Source organism: Filicampus tigris, chromosome 14 (genome assembly GCF_054856515.1).
Source record: "Filicampus tigris isolate MCC_2025a chromosome 14, RoL_Ftig_1.0, whole genome shotgun sequence".
Lineage (NCBI taxonomy): Eukaryota > Metazoa > Chordata > Actinopteri > Syngnathiformes > Syngnathidae > Filicampus > Filicampus tigris.
Genome location: NC_141230.1, coordinates 16,918,835 through 16,936,074, shown reverse-complemented (window position 1 = coordinate 16,936,074; position 17,240 = coordinate 16,918,835). Strand labels below are relative to the sequence as shown.

General features: G+C 40.9%; 1 protein-coding gene across 4 annotated transcripts in view; it reads right to left on the bottom strand.

Annotated features, from left to right (window-relative positions):
* Window positions 1-1,318: 1,318 nt before the first annotated feature.
* Window positions 1,319-17,240, bottom strand: part of htr1fa (5-hydroxytryptamine (serotonin) receptor 1Fa) — a 56,096-nt gene continuing 40,174 nt past the window's right edge. For 2 of the 4 annotated variants that reach the window (XM_086052183.1, XM_086052180.1), the window contains 2 exons: window positions 3,945-4,063; window positions 1,319-3,589 (listed from right to left, as the gene is read on the bottom strand). In XM_086052183.1, the coding sequence (XP_085908309.1) occupies window positions 2,404-3,588 (1,185 nt within the window). In that variant the 5' untranslated portion in view covers window position 3,589; window positions 3,945-4,063 and the 3' untranslated portion in view covers window positions 1,319-2,403. Of the gene's footprint in view, window positions 3,590-3,944; window positions 7,065-17,240 lie in introns of those variants that run through there. The other 2 variants (XM_086052184.1, XM_086052181.1) reach the window with 2 other exon arrangements.

Below are 17,240 nucleotides of genomic sequence, written 5' to 3'. Positions count from 1 at the left end.
GAAAAGTACTAACACCCAACCATTGAAAATATGTATTACACAACCCCAACAACATCTCTTCTTGATCCCATGGGAGACGGAGGTACTACCCAGCGCTGGTGTTTCTATTCGACCATTGTTTTTGTACTTCATATTTGTTGAATTAGATACTCAAAAGACTAGTTTAGTGTGTCAGAATTTCATTTGGACATAACATCACCTGCAAAGATTACAAGAACTGCGGTATAGGAATTCCATTGCGGGTACTTTTTCCCTGATGAGACCGCAGGGCCTCTCCCCTGGGGGGCATCATCCAGGAATTCCTAACAATACCAAAATGAAAAACAACATCGCTATTAATATCAGCAAGAGATTAAAAGCTTCTCAGCCAATTGCACTGCAGTAATTCAATCAGCCACAAGGGTGAGGAATAATATCACAAATGAGCACTACAGCTAACGTATAAGAGCTGGATAGAATTTCAATTCAAATAGCATATTACACAAATATATTGCCCTCATTTTGTTGTGCTTTATAGTGACAGAACTACTCCGCATTATAACGAGAGGTGTTTATATAAAATCATATTTTGGCTTTATTATTTGACTTGTACTGAAGGCGCTGCATATTGGAAACAAACCTCAACCACAAAAATATTGTTCACAAATCTCAATAAGTGCAGCACTGTGGGCGTCAGGATTAGCACACCTATAGTAATTTGCAATCCTTAGATTCAGGGGTCTAATCTGGGCACCGGCCTTCCTGTATGGAGTTTGCATATTCTTCCCCTTTCTTGCTTCTGTGTTGTTTCTCTGGGTACTCCATCTTCCTCCCATATAGCCAAAACCTGCAAGTTAGATTCATTGAAGACTCTCAGTAGTGCATACTGTAGTTGTGAATGATTGTGTCAAAATCTGCTCTGTGATTGACCAGAGACCTGTCCAGGGTGTACTGTGCCTCTTGCTTAAGGTGAGATGGAATAGGCTTCAGTTCACTTTCAACCCTAATGAGGACAAGTCCTATAGAAAATGAATTTATTTATAAAACCTCAGTGAAAGTTTCAGTCAGAGCTCAGGAGTAATAATGTGCAGGCATACTTAATGAAGGGCGCAGTGAAAGTGCTATGAACAAAAAAGCTTTACCTAGATTTGTTTGCTTTAAGAGTCCATTAGGTATAGTGAATAATAATCACTCAGACAAAAATATTGCATTTGCCCCTTAACTAAATCAGAGGCCAATTCAAACCTCCTCTATAAGTTATTATCTGAGTTCATTCCGGTGTAGACTATAGAATGCTATGCGAACCAAATCTGTCGTCAGAAAACAAGAAAAGCAAACATTATGTGTGAGGAATCATGTGAGGAATGTTTATTGGTGATTGATGTGAAGGTGACATACAACAAATTAACTGAATACAACGATTGAGCACTCAAGACAGTATATGAGACGCCATGCCTTTGCCTATAAGATCTCTTGCGTACATTACACCCTCACACTTGACTCATTTCCAATATTTCCATCAACGTATTATCTGCCCTCTTGGAGGCAGTAAAGAATTAGTAGTTCTATTGCAAGTAGTTGAGTGGGCATAATGAGGATTTCTCCACCAGTGATTTTCACATTTATTAAGTAAGTTAATGCTGGACGAGTGGTGGGAGTGAGCTAAACGGTAAAAAACTAAATAAAAAACATGAACACTTCCAGGACTATATGAGAGAAACATACAGTACAGTTTGTACTTTGTACAAAAATAATCAAAAACATTTTAAATTGTGACACAGGCACAAGTTTTCTGGCCTCCACGTGCAGTTTATTTTTTTGTGTATGCAATAATAATAGAAATATCCACTCTCAGATTGTCTTTATACAATACATCAGCTTTTCCAATTTGTCATAAATTACCGGCTTCCCAGTGTTTGATGCGTACACAAGTGCTGCATTCATTAATATGAACACCTTTGACTCTTCTGCATGTTTTTTTTTTTTTTCGCACATTTTGTGTTTCAGCCAGCAGCTTGGGCAAGAAGGAAGGGAAGCCATTAAATGGAAGAGGCAGACCTTTAAGATGGATCACCAGTGCTCAAAAAGTTGGCATGGAAAAGGTCAGCGATGACCCTTTTTCTAAAAAAAAAAAAAAGAAAGAAACAGCATGTCAATGCCCTACCACTCACTCCAATTAACACCAATGAGAGGCTATTCTATTTATAACCGGGAATGGACTCTGGACACTTTTTTTTTTTGATGCAAATCTGTTTTTCTGATGCTCTGAGGCTGCTGACGTGCCCCGCGGGGTGTGGCGCACGGCTGAAAATGAGAGTCACGCATTTTCCACTTCATCTCCCTCTAGGGCAAGTCAAATTTCAGTCTTTTCCTCAGCGCCGCTTATTTGTACCACTCTGGTGACGAGTTACAGTGCACTAACCATCAGAGGTAACTACTGCACCTAACCAGTCTCTGGAAAGCCTTTTTAAAGTCCTCATTAAAGATGGTGTAGATGAGGGGGTTGATGAGTGAGTTGATGTATCCCAGCCACGTCAGAAAGTCAGCCATCTCCATTGACGTGCTGCAAGAGCTGCATGTGTTGACGATCACCTCCTTGACAAAAAAGGGCAACCAGCAAATGACAAACGCTCCGATGATCAAGCCCAGCGTGGATGCAGCCTTGCGTTCCCGCGAGCCCGAGATGCGCGGTCCTTGGGAGAGCTGGCTCCTCCGTGACTCACTGCGTGAGTCATGCCGGCGGGCCTTGCAGTGGAACTTTTTCACCGCGATACGCATCCGTTCGCGGGGCGCCTCCTCCGTCGAGGGGTCGGAGAACGACTTATCTTGCGGGCTGACGGGGTCCGGGCTCCGGGGCCCGCCGTCTCCGGCGGGGTAGGTGGAAGGGATCATGCTCCCGTTGGTCATGCACGAGTGACGGCTCGCCCTGCTGGCCTCCCGCCGCATGTAAAGGGTCTGAGCAGCCCGGTAGATTTTAAAGTAGAGGATGAGGATGAGCAAAAGTGGGATGTAAAACGCCCCGAGGGTGGAGTAAAGGGTGAAGGCGATGTGATGGTGGAGGATGATGCACTGGTCCTCCTGATCTGCATCTCCTGTGTAGTACCGCCACAGGAGAGGAGGAAGCGAGATGAGGATGGACAAAAGCCACACGACGGCCACCATGGCTCCTGCTCGGGCCCCCGTACGTTTTCGCGAGTATTCCACGGCGTCTGTGATGGCCCTGTAGCGGTCAATGGCGATGGCGGCCAGGTGCAGGATGGAGCACGTGCAGCACGTGATGTCCACGCTCAGCCAGATGGTGCACACCACCTTACCCATGACCCAGCTCTCTTTCTGAATGTATATGATGCTAAAGGGCATGACCAGCACGGCCACCAGCAGGTCGGTCACCGCCAGGGAGCAGATGAGGTAGTTGGCAGGGTGATGCAACTTGCGGGTGACGGCGATAGCCGTGATCACCAAGCAGTTGAGGAACGTGGTCACAATTGCCAGCACGGAGAGGGTCACTGAAAGGACGATCTTCCTGGGAGGCAGTCTGGTGGTCTCCAGTGCATCACAATCACCGCTGCTAGTAGCATACACCCCTTCAGTACAGTTGGGAAAATCCATTCTGAAAGCAGAATTAAGAAAGCATTAGTCATGTCCATTTAATTATGGTTTGACTTCCTGCCATGTGTTGAATGGGTGGTGATGACATGTGATGCTAATGCTAAATATTAGCATGATTTTCTGTATTCTTCATTAGGGTTTGCGGGCGAGCCGCAGACATGTAATTTCAGCATTCCGAAAACCTTGTACACTTTTGAATTTGCCATAAAAGTTGACAAAGACGTGTTTTTATGCAAAATCTCTATTTAAAGAAGAGTGTTTTTTTTTTTAATAACTATGTTCAAGGCCAAGATCTGACATACTTGACGGCAGTGGTTTGAGATGCGTTATTCAAACTCAAAACTATACACTCCTACCTGTTAAGTGTCTACCGTGTGGTGATCTGCAGTGATTTTTAGACAGCGGTGGTCACCCTGCGCTGATCCGTCCTCCGCGCGAGCTCTGCCATTACGTCACCTCCGTTGCTCATCAGCACCTGGGATAGACAGCAAGACAGAGAAAGTGAGGGACGTAAACAACAACAACAACAAAAGAGGGACATTTTCTAGAGGGGCAAGGGCACAGCAACTTGTGGATTTTTGCTATTCTTGACATGGTTTTCTTTTCCCGCATAGTTCATGCCCATTGCACAAAGCAAGGTCCAAGCCATGCATACATGAGTTTCCTCTGCAAGCACACCCAATCCCACTTTTGGGATTACCTAGAAACCCCCCCAAAAAAGTCAGCCAAACCGCCTTGTATGATTAAAAAATTACATTTGGGGATGTTCAATTTCATCCTGTAGTTTGCAGCTTCCCGTGTGTTCAAAACTCTCCAATAATTAGTTTGGATCCAAATCCTCAGGTATGAGTGTCATTGTTGTGCTCCTTCACGCTGGGCATAACTCGTCCTGGAGACATGAGTGGGAACTGTTGCTATAGAAACACGAGAAGTAGACCTACAGTACTTTTTTAATGTGATAGAAGCAGAGGCAGCCAAACTCTTCGCGGAGACCATTTGATTCCCTTCTGCTAGATGCGGGGGTAGAACGGGTAGAGGGGAGCGAGGGGTACGAGTCAACATGACAAACCTCTGATAGCACCTCTTGATACATAAATACATAAATAAATACATAAATAAATAAACTGGAATAGTTTTGGTGTTTGCACCCTATTTACAAGTAAATGGCAAGACAAAAATGACCCCCAAAACCCCGAACAAACTTAAACTTAAATATATACTGTTGTTTTCAGAAAGAAAGAAAGATAGATAGATAGATAGATAGATAGATAGATAATGTGCAGAATGAAATTTGATTGCATTTCGTTCATACTTCAGTGCACAATCACTTTGGTGAAGTTTTAACAAAAAAAAAAAAAAACACATTTGCTGAGAAGACTCAGCCACAGTTGATTATGCTTCATTGACTGTGAATTTCTTTTCTTTTCTTTTTTTATTTAAACTAAATGGTTTTACAGCTTTCCTGGAATGAATTGCTTCTCTGATGTGAAAAAAAAAAATGTCTGTTTGTTTCATGGTCTTTAGAAGATATATTTTGTTTCCTACCCTCTGGATGAGGCTATTAGAGCTAGCCATATGTATCAATGTGGATTACTTTTGTGCCGAATGACGTAAAGTGCAGTTGGAAATGCTTGTGCCCTAATGCATCGAATTGTACTGACTATTATACATACTTTGACAGAAGGCATATACTGTACCGTGTCAGCATGTTGCTGAGGAAATCATCTGCTTTTCTCATCAAATGTTCTAAACTGCAGGCATTTTGTTCAAGGGCATCTGAAGATAAGATCCACTTGGCCAGTGTAGACTTAATTTCTCCTTTATGGAGAAAAAAGGCTTGTGCAGAAATTTACAGAGTTGGCAAAACAAGTTCATTTACTGACTGCAGTGGTGAAAGAAGTACGCCGCTTAGGTATTACCATTATAACGCGGACAGATTTTATGATTTGATTTGTTGAGTGAAGGTATCTTATAGCCGCAAATGACATGAGAAATTGTCAAAGGTGTGTGTTGATTAAAATTTCCTGACGAATTTACTTGTCTTTTCTCAAACGTAAAAGCGGGTCTGAAAATGTCTGACAGTGAATGAGTTAAATTTCTTATTACAGGCAAATCCAATGTTGTAACTTGTTTAAAATGCTGTGCAATATGCTAGAAGTCACCAAGACCGTGTAGATTGTATTTTCCTCAATATGTCAGCGATATGAAAAAAAAAAAAACTATGAAAATGCGGAATATTCTTTGACTGATAACGCTGACTCAACACAATTTGTGACAGTGTTTTGCCACTTTCTTGTGTGATTTTCAACCAGAAGACATCTTCATTGTAAAGTAACATTAGCATATAGCATGTGGCATCAAATTCAAGCATAGCTCGTGTCAACACAAACTGCCTTTTGTTTAAATACCAAACAAGTTGAAAAGCAAGACAACTGCCAAATGTTTGACTGTTTGACTATTCAATTCATCCAAGCACAACTCCAACCACTCCTCACAAATGTCCCGCTCCAAAATATCTTACTAAAGTACCACAAAAATCACAAAAAGCCACAAGGCTGTACAATAATCAAAAAGAGGGTCAACTCTGTGGCATTTAATCTTTTTCTCACTGTCCTCTTAAGAGCAGCACGTAAGCTGCTGTGAAATTGGCACTCGCGCGATAGCGAGCGTCTGGTTGTGAAGATGGAGAATTGTGCCGTGACTGACATTTATTTGCATCTCCAGACAGCTGCAAATAAATAATGCCCGGACGATAAAAGGGCAAAGAAACACTCCTTTGGCTTTGTCTGTTCTATCTGTTTAGTATTGAAGTGAGGGTACACTCCAAAAGGCACCTTGTAGCGTGGTGAAATAAAAATGAATTTTCCACTTTCATGAGAGCACAATTTATCGCGTGGATGCAAAAGACACTTTAGCATTAAAAAGTAATGTGATTCATAAATGCACACACAGCATTCAGTGAGTATTGCAATGTCATCTCCAAAACTCCAGACGGTTGCCGGTGAATGAATGAACAGTTATCTTCCCCCAATGAAAACAATAGAATAATCCACCAAGTGGAGAACAAACTTGCCGAAATAAAGAATAATTGTTCCCAAACATAAAACAATAGCTCTCCAACCAGCTTCTTACCGCTCAAGGCCACCAAAGAACAGTGAACAAGATTCAGTGTACGAATGAAAAGTTGTTCTTCCGGCAAGCTAATCATCTAAAACTGTGAGCGCATTCTCGTCAGTAGGATTTCTTTCTCACGACATGCTGACATGTGTCTCAGCGTGCCATGATTGCCATCTTGTTTACATCGCCGTGGGGGCTTGTGCATGTCAATGCAACTCAAGCAGGTACATTGATGCTCTCATGACTTCAAACATAGTAAAGTGGTTAAAGTGGAAGTCAACCCAAACATATTATTGTCAAGAATATGTGTTATGCTGGCCCACTAGGAGGAACACAGCATTCTGATTAATATTGCGTTTTGTGGAATATGAGTTTAAGCAGCAAAATCTAGCCATTTATAGCAATCTCAGGGGGTGGGGCCATTTTGTCACTTCTGTCGACTGCTAATGACATCACAGACCCTCAGGGCTCGGATAACGACCAATCATGGCTCAGCTTCAGAAAACAGGCCAGCAGTGATTGGTCGTGAGCCCTGAGCAACTGTGATGTCATTTTCAGTTGACAGAAGTGGAAAAATGGCCGCCACCAGCGATGGCTAAAAACGGGTGCATTAACTCTTATTCCACAAACGCAATATATAGCAGAATACCTTGTTTCAACTAGTGGGCCTGCATAGAACATATTCTTGAAAAAAATATGGTGGGGTTGTCTTCCTCTTTAACTCTACGTGTGATTTCCAACTCCCTTGAAAATGTGGCAAACGCTGAAGGACAAATTCAGCCGTTCCTTTGTTGTCAAACCCTAAGAGAAAATAATTGCTAAGCACTGATTTACAGACATGTTGAAAGTGGCATCCAGCCAAGACTGAGGGGCATCAATTTGGGAAAACGTCTACCAGCATCAGTACCGCCAAAAAGTCGGGTTTCAAACTAAGACTAGTGTTTCAAAGTAAGGTTTTAAACTAGAGTTTGGGTTTCAAAGTAGGATTTCAAACTCGGGTTAGGATTGCAAAGAAGGGGGTCAAACTAGAGTTAGGGTTTCAAAGGAGGTTTAGGGTTTCAAAGTATGGTTTCAAACTAAGATTAGGGTTTCAGAGTGGAGTTTTGAATTAGGGTTGGGCTTTCAAAGGGGTTTCAAACTAGAGTTAGGGTCTCAAAGTAGGGTTTCAAACAAGGGTTAGAGTTTCAAAGAATGGATTCAAACTAAGTTTAGGGTTTCAAAGTTCGGGTTTAAATTAGAATTATGGTTTCAAATTTGTGTTTTTTGGGCCATCATCTGTCGCGGATGGTAAATGAACAGACTTGTTGAAGGGGCATTTGCTGGGATTGAGGGGCATCAATTTGGGAAAACTCCCCCCGACTAATGAGTTTTGGGGCGTATCAAAATGGGCTCATCGCCACTGGGCATCCGCTGTACTTTGCACGCCTCTGACGTAAGAGAAAATGAATATATTGACACGCTTGAAAGCTGAAACGGTCCATTTGTCGTTGTGCACGTGTTCATCCTTTCTGTTATCTAATCATTGTTCATTTTCTAAATGAACATTTTAAGCCTCATTTGAAAGAGTAAATCATGCCGATGTATGCAAATCACAGATGGCCATACGGGAACCTGAACTCTCCCATGCACATTCTTTGAGAGTGGGAGCATTTTCGTGTCCATTGCTTATTAATAATTCAGAGCTTCATGATTATGCAACGAGGCGATGATTTCCTTTTTTATTTTAGCACTTTGAGCTTTGTTTACCATCAGCAATTATTATTTTCCGGTAATTTTAGACACGTCTTTGAAGCATGTCTCTAACTTTTCAAATCGGGCATTAAAACACTCATCTAGGCAAGTACAAAAATGCTCGTCTTTTTAAGGCAAAAGTCGGGAATAAAAAACATCCTCCAGCATCCGGGAAACGTTTACTTTTAAGCCTCTATGGTAATTACAAATCATCAGTGGGAATGTGGGAAATATATTGCATAAAGTTCCTATTAAATTTTCTTTGAGACATTCGTCATTCCATTTTCTTTTGTCCTGACTGGGTCGCAGGTAAGATGGAGTCCATCCCAGCTGATTTAAGGCAAGAGGCGGCATACCCAGTTACAAACAGGCAAATGTGGAGGTTGGCACGACCGCCAAATCAGAGGGACACCTCGCTTCACTGTGAAGTAACGCCGTTTAGTGATTAGCACTCACAATTTGGGAGACGAAAAGTCACACTCTAGCTTGGATTTTAAATCCATAAATGACCGAATAACCTTGGCAAGGCCAGCTGTTTTGATGCTCACTTCTCTGTAATTGACATAGAGAACTCAGCGGGTCGTTTTGCATTTAATGTGACCCTCTTGATGAGAGCCTGCTGTCCGATTCTTTTCGGCCATTGTTTCTGCATTATTTGCTGAACGGCCCATGCAGTTTCCCCGAATCAGCCTGTGCTTAATTTCCTGTTGTTTTATGTGACTGATCTTCACTGTCAACAGATTCTGTCCGGTTTGTGTTGTCCGAGCTGTCACGTGGCATACTCCAGTAATCATGTCAGAGCGATACACTGGATCATATACAGAGAAAGGAGGATCATATACAGAGAAAGGAGGATCATATACAGAGAAAGGAGTGAGTTTGAGGTTTATTGAGATACCGAAGCTAGCAGTCAGAACTACTGGTAAATGCTTGGTTTCCTACGTTGTCATGAAAGTACGGTATAAGGTAGCATGTAGCATATCACACGCTGTCTGACCATTACAGCAAAGTACTGCAGCATTAGTGCATTGATGGGCAACTGGTGGCGACAACACGCTGATTGGCCCCTTGGTTTGTGTATAACATATTCATGTGTTTCCTCCACTACAGTGGACACCGGTACTCACAGCTCGGCACGATTCACAGATATTTTTTCGATATTAAAAAAAAAAAAAAAAATTCTGATTTTTGTCTTTGTTTTGGATTTTTGGGTGGATCAAACCCCAGTTTTTGGGGTTATGAAAAATTTGTGCATATACTTTTTTTCCAATACATTTGAATGCAGATTTTTACTATTCGCAGGCTGGCCCGATTCACATCGATCGCGAATAGCAGGGTTCCACTTTATAGTTTTAAGATGTAATATCACCAATCACCACTAGATGGCAGGCATGACTCAATTGCTCATACGCTCAGGCTTAGATTGCAACATGAGTAGGCCTAATATTTTTTGTGAATTTGGAATGATAAACAGGACAAACATAGCAGCTCAATAATATTACAATTTTAAGTGGCTTGATTTTTGTGAGGAAAAAAAAAAAATTATTTCTTGCACTTAATGTTGGCTATTCAGCAGTTTTGTGCCAGCCTTATTTAGGGTAGTGTTAGAGAGCCGTTTGCACTGAAAAAAAAAAAGTTGTCCATCCCCGGCATAGTGGAACAAAATCAAATCCCAATTTTTGATGCTGCACACCCAAGAAAGCAATAAGCGAGAATGTGTACCACTTAACGTCACAATAATAGAAATAACACAGCCACTTTTGTACTTGTGAATGTTTTGGACTGAAATCAATTTGCGGTAATAAGACATCATTTGCAGCTGAACGGGAAAAGCAATCTTTTGGGCTGTATTTCGTGATGCAAAACCAAGGAACGTTTAAATATGTTTGGCACAAAGCACAGTACGACCATTCCTGTGAATTCATGTATGATGTACAGTGTGTAACAAATGAGATCAACCACCATTATCATAAAAGAAGACTATCCAGTATTATGAAGAAGTGCTTTAATATGGACTCTGTCAAATTCCAGTCAGCAATTGACATGTGACCATTGGGATGAGGCCTTTGAAACTTAATTCGCCTTTTTGTGCTCAAATGTGAAATCCTCAGAGGAATCCGAAAATAAACGAGCGCAGCATTTATTCAGACAATTTTTGTTTCTGTTTTTACCATTCATGCTTAAAACGGTCCATCTATTTAAATCCAGCAATCCTGTAAACAAGTTTCTTACCCAACTCAAATCAGTCCTCAGGAGGCTTCTCTCCATCTTATTCCTAACATGTGTATGATGCAGATAGTGAGATGTGATGGTGACAAAGCGTTCATGTGCGCGTGCGTGAGGATTTCGCCGTCCGTGACACACATGAAGTGCCGCAGAAACGAGGACACGAGTCAGTGAGTAAGAAAGAGTGACAACAAGGTGCATGTGACTGTTGTTCTCCTTTCTCGTGGCCATGGGGACGATAATCACCCTCGTGTGAAATGTAGATGAGTGAATGTGTCACAACAAATTGGATGCATTCATTCATTATTAAAGCGTAGCTCATACACACTTTCCTTTTTGAACACCGACTGGAAGTATCACTGTTTATGGTACTTTACGTTTGCATTAGCTGTAATGATTGTGGAAATTACATTGCATTTGGAAACGTTGCCAAAAAAAATTCTATACAATATATGCATTCCATTTAATAACTAAAGCGAGTGCATTAACACAATACTGTTACAATTATTAGCCCCATAAAACTGACTCCTGTCTCGCCTCATTTGACGGATATCCACTCGGTTACCTAATGAGGTGCAGAGTGTACATAAACTACATACAGGCAATGAAGCAAATGATTTTAAGTGGTGTGTTGTAAATATAAAGACGAACACAGCTCATCTGCACGCCTGCTCAGCTGTAACCGCAAAACTAGAGAAAATCATTGATGTGATTGATTGCTTGGCCAATCGGGGTGTTCTGCTTAATGACAGTCTTGGTCATAATTAATTAAGTTTTGTAATTCCAAGCCCGAGGAGAGCTGCACTGACAGGTTACAGTTATTGACCTGCGAGCCCGTCTAATGGGAGTTTGTATCTTTACATCTCCAGGCTATATACGAGACAAAACACATTGTAAGAGTCCACTCTTTGAGTTTAGTAATGCAATAGCTTTTGGATTTTTGTGTACTTTAGTGGTGATATTTCATTGTAAACTACAGTTAGTAACCTTTTTGGTGCAGTGACTGAACCTTCCTCCCGTTTTTCTTACCACTACCAAAAAGGGTTTAATTATCCAAAATGGCTGAATCGACACAATGTATATATTTTTTGCAATCCACTTTGAGTGGTGGCAGTGTAAAGTGAGAAAAAAATATTTATCAAATTGCACATCTTGAGACAGTTTGATGACACGTCCACGTACAAAGTCTACCCACACAGCACGTCCAGCGGTAAATATTGAATTAATTTGTTTATTTCCACGCTGTTGCTGCCCGATATCACTTTACTTTTATGCGTGTTTTCGGAGTGTGGACAATTTAGAGTCGCCGTCGCCGGTCGGTCACTGGTTCATTTGTCTGACTTCCTTTCAGGCAGCGTGGGTTCGGTTCCCACACAATGCGAATGTGAGAGTGAGTGGTTGACTGTCTCTCTAAGAACCCTGTGATTGACTGGCGAAGCAGTCTAGGATCGCCTCCAGCAACCCTGAACGGGATAAGAGGTGTAGAAAACGGATGGATAGATAGATGTTATCAGAATGTGGCAGGATGTCCAAGGAACCAGTGAACATGCCAGCTCCACACAGAAATGGCCTATCAAATATGATTGACTTGAAAGTACAGATAGGAAACAAAGTTTGATAAAAGCAATATATCTTAATTGGGCACATGCAGTCTATAGTTAAGAGTTTGATGCGGTGTAGTGGAGGTAAAGTAAAGGCAGGTGGACATAAGTGCAGAGAGGCACTTAAGACAAAGCAGGACGGCAGGCAAAACCAAACATGGACATTAACAAAAGAGAATGTAAAATGGATGATCATTAAAGTGGAAGTCAACCCAAACATATTTTTTCAAGAATATGTTATATGCTGGCCCACTAGTTGAAACAAGGCATTCTGATAAATATTGCGTTTGCGGAATAAGAATTAACCCTTTCATGCACAGTGGACAGCTATTCAAAAGTTGCTTTCGCCTATATTAATTAATCTACATTTAAAAAAAATATTTTAACCCTTTCATGCATTAATTATGATTTGATGTAATTATCTAAAATATGAATATATTTTTTTAGATTACTAAATACAGGCGAAAGCAACTTTTAAATAGCTGTCCACTGTCGTGACCACTGTGCATGAAAGAGTTAATGGGGCAGCCATTTTGTCACTTCTGTCGACTGAAAATGACATCACAACTGCTCTAGGCTCAGGTAACTACCAATCACAGCTGACCTGTTTTCTGAAGCTGAGCCGTTATTGGTCGTTCCCTGCGCCCTGAGCAGTTGTGATGTCATTTTCAGTCGAAAAGAAGTGACAAAATGGCCACCCCCTGAGATGGCTAAAAAGGGGTGCATTTTGCTGCTTGACTCATATTCCACAAATGCAATTTTAATCAGAATGCCGTGTTTCAACTAGTGGGCCTGCTGGGAACATTCTTGAAAAAAAAGTGTTTTGGTTGATTTCTCTTTAAAACTCCAACAAAACCGAGACACGAGGAGCACAAGGAGCAAACTCTCCACGTGTTAAAATTCTTACTTGAATACTTTGTAAATAAAAAAAATAAATACAGATGAATAAATCAAGGTATTAAAAAAATAAGTAGGAGGGACTAAAAAGGAACATCAGAATAAGGACAACTTGAACTTGAGTTGGGGCATAATGTGCAGTGCGCCTGTGTTTGTATTACCGGCAATCAGTGTGTGTGTCATTGTGTGAAGTTTGTGGACTGAGTTGATATGATGATGATGATGATTCAGGGGTTTTATGGCTTGGTTGTTTGTCAGTCAAGTGGTCAAGTGATTTCACACTCCTGAAGCACTTCCCTGAGGGAAGCAGTGTGAAAATGTTGTGCTGTGGGTGTGTATTGTACTTACAGAAACACATAATTGTACAAGTGTCGGGAGAGCGAAACAAACACGTCAGCCACCGGTGGTCATTAAAGTCAACTTAATCCACCTCTTGATATCCCCACTGTCACATTATAAACCATCCAGATTATACAAAAACACAATATAGAAGCACGCAGCTGTGCCAAGTTCATCATCTGCAGCAGTTCCGAATCAATACTTATTTAATAGAATAAAATACATCCTAATCACCACAGATGCTAAGTATTAAACATGTACAGTACATTGCCGACAACATGTTTTGCTAGTCAAAGTTTGCCAATTAATGATGGAAAAATGCTGATGTTAGTGTAGTCCAGCTAGTCGGCCCCGCGAGAATACAATGAAATTGCGACGGGGCGGGATGGGGATGTGGGGGTGAAGGCAAATCAAGGTTTTAAATGTAGGTCAGTGCTGCTGATAGACCGTACGAAACAATGGTGTTAGTAGTTCAAGTTACAACATTTCTGCATTGTAAATCTAAAAATAACCACCGATCCTATAACACCCATTTTAATTGTGGAAGTGAATGATACTGTCAGGTTCCATATTGTGATTGCCGTTTTATTTGTTGTAAAAGAATAAACACACCCAAATAAAACATTGTTAAATTCATGCCTCCCAATTGTGTTTTCTGTTTTGTTTCAGACCCATTTGTGTACTGATCGTTAAAGTAATGATTCGAAAAAAGTCCCCCAAACCAGGCATTATATGTTTTTTTAGTGAAGGTCGCAGCTGATCAAGGTTCTCAACAAGAATGCAAATGCAGCACTTATGTTTTAGACAAATTTTCCATTAACCACGAAACAAAAGATTTCCCGCAAAATCCCGCCATAAAAGATCACGGTAAAAATGGGAATTCTATCTTTTGAGAAACATCTTTATTAGACACTTATTGAAAGTGGGAGAATTTAAGGAGAGACATGTATGGTATGACTGTGATTTGCTTCACACAGTGCAGGACATTTGCGTTGAGTGATCAAGTTCTTCATGGTGGTCCATTTATCATTGATCCACACTTTTCAGAGGCTATGCCAAGTTTTTGGACTTTGTTCTATATTTAAGCAATATTGCGCTAATCACAACCGTGATTATCTTCACAGCCGAGATATACGCAAGACAACATCATGCCTTTGTTAACAGTAATGAGTGACAACAAATTATGATATTTTTTTTTTGTTCATTTAATCGCTTAACCGTCACAAAGTTCAAATCTGCATATTCAGTCGACCCACGTGATTCCTGCCTCGTCGGCGACAGCCAATCGGCGTTGAGAACTTAATGTACACGTCACACGCTGTCGCCGTAAAAGAAGACACGCCGTGGGTCGGCTAAATACGCAGAGGGGAACTTTGGGACGTTAGACGATACCCAGCTCTGGCTATCGGTATCGCTAGCCAGTTAGCTAGCTAGCTGTTTTACCTGAGAAATACTTAACGGATTTGCGTGCAACATTTTCACCAACACCTTTCACATACTTATCATAAAACACTAAATCATACAGTTTTTGTTGTTTTTATCCACTAGCAGTGCTAAGTAGCTAGCTAGTCTGCTCTCCAACATGCCCTTAGACCACTCCACTGAAAAAGCTTCAGGCAGCTTTGTCGAAAGGAGATAGACTGCGTGGATTAGTCTAGCTGTTTTCATTACAGACCTAAGGAATAGTAAATAACCTTTCCTGTTCATGTTTTTGTATCTTTGTTGGCACTCATTCGCTGAAGATGATAAAATCATTTGGTGTAACCCACACAGTATGTTAGATAACCACTGCTGGTTGATGTAGGCCTAAATTAACGGATTAAAACAACCTCTGAGATGGAGTGATATATCAAATTAAAGGTCTGAGCGCGGCTGCATTGTTTAACATCACTCATGGACCGACTTCCGTCTGGTCAAATTGCTTTGTGGGAACTAATGATTGTATAATTGCTATTTCAACACTGCTGAAGTGATAAAAACTGCACCAGATTTCACACAATATGAATAAAAAATTGGTGGGCCGAGACCACCGCTTTGGGCTTGTTTTGTTACACACCAGCTTTTGAATGATAGTGTTCACGCTTGACCAAATGAAGTGCCAAAACAGCTCTAGTGGAAATATCTGCAGTTTCTCTACATCTCCGGCTTGCTGTTGTGTCAAAGGAATGCACTTTTTAGATTTTTTTTTTTTTGTGTGAACAGTCCAAGGCACAAATTTGCAATAATCGTGTTCTTGAATGAATATTTCATTGCTAGGAATAATCGTTCCAGACCACTCATGCAATAGGTGCAAATCGGTGAAAAAAAAAAACCTTGCCATTCAACAAACGACTGAAAAGAGCATCAGCAACTGTGGCTCTCCTTTCCCACATGTGAGAGCATTACAGTAAGTATACTGCAAAAACCCCTAAAAACAATCACTTAAAAAACTGATAGTGAGGGTGCAAATGATGAACCACGATTTAGGGGGCAACACTATCATTTGCGAGGTCGATGAAACGTTTAAGCAAATTAGAAGCTCTCATAAATGGAGATTTTAACCTTTCTAAGACAAGATTTTAATTAAGTTTCACAGACTGTATTGCTAAATAATGATAATGAAACTACAAAGTAAGGGACAAATCGTCCAACCAAATTAAAAAAAACAAAAAAACTTCATAGAGCACTCACAACGTGTTTTCCAAATGAAACTCATCACATTGGTTGTAAAATAGCCCATTAAAATTTGGAAGGCCCTTTTACTTAAAAGCTCAGATGTAGAGAGCCTTCATCGCGCCAAATAATAGGTTATATTCCAAGTACCAAAAGCCCTTCAGAGAATGTCTTTTTCAACATGGACAACTTGACACTGGGTCAAATTTGAATCTGGGGATGAATTCAGGGAAATTACTGATGTGCAAATATGTCATTTTAGACTGTTTAAATTCATTCGGGACTCTTTAAGAAATGCTCCACTGAGCACTCGCTCTCTTTTTTTTGTCACTAGCCTCTTAAATGTTGAGGAAAAAAAAAAACAGCCTGTCTGGCTCAGTACTGACGAGGGGGAGGAGGTGGAGGAGGAAACTCACGCAAAGTTGGTGCTGCTTTTCAAATAGCTCCAGGATGGTTTGAGATGTAGTGGTACATTTGTGGCTGTGTTTGACAACATTTTGTGACCTCTAACTTCCTCTACTCTGTGATCTGAAGCAAAAGATTGGTGTGTGGCTGCCGGGTAACGACTACGCTCACATGCTTGGACACAAGCTAAAAAAAGAATATTGATGTTGAATGGGAAATAGTTGTGTGTCTTGGAATATACAGTGCCATGAAGCCATGGAGCATAGTCATCATAGAAAAACTTTCAAAGTAGCATAAGATTTAAGCCTTTCACACCCACAGTACCTGCAAGGGTTACACGTCATTAAAGGTGTTATCATATGCTTCCAGCAGGTAGAAGGCACACAAATAGCATCTCCCTAGACGATGCCCAGCTCTGGCTATCGGTATCACTAGCTAGCTAGCTAGCTAGCTGGCTCACGACCATCTTTGCTTAAACACAGCCTGCCCATTAGAGATAATGCAATGCACTGAAAACAATCCAAAAACATGAAAGTCAGCGGCAGGTTGTGGGCTTATTCTTCACCCAGCAGATTTATTTATGTATACAGCATTAATGAGTTGTTTGATTATTCTACTTTGTTACAAGCTGTTTTCTGTTTATATAATAGCTTTGGAGGTCTTTTAAAGTCAGGTTCAATTTGA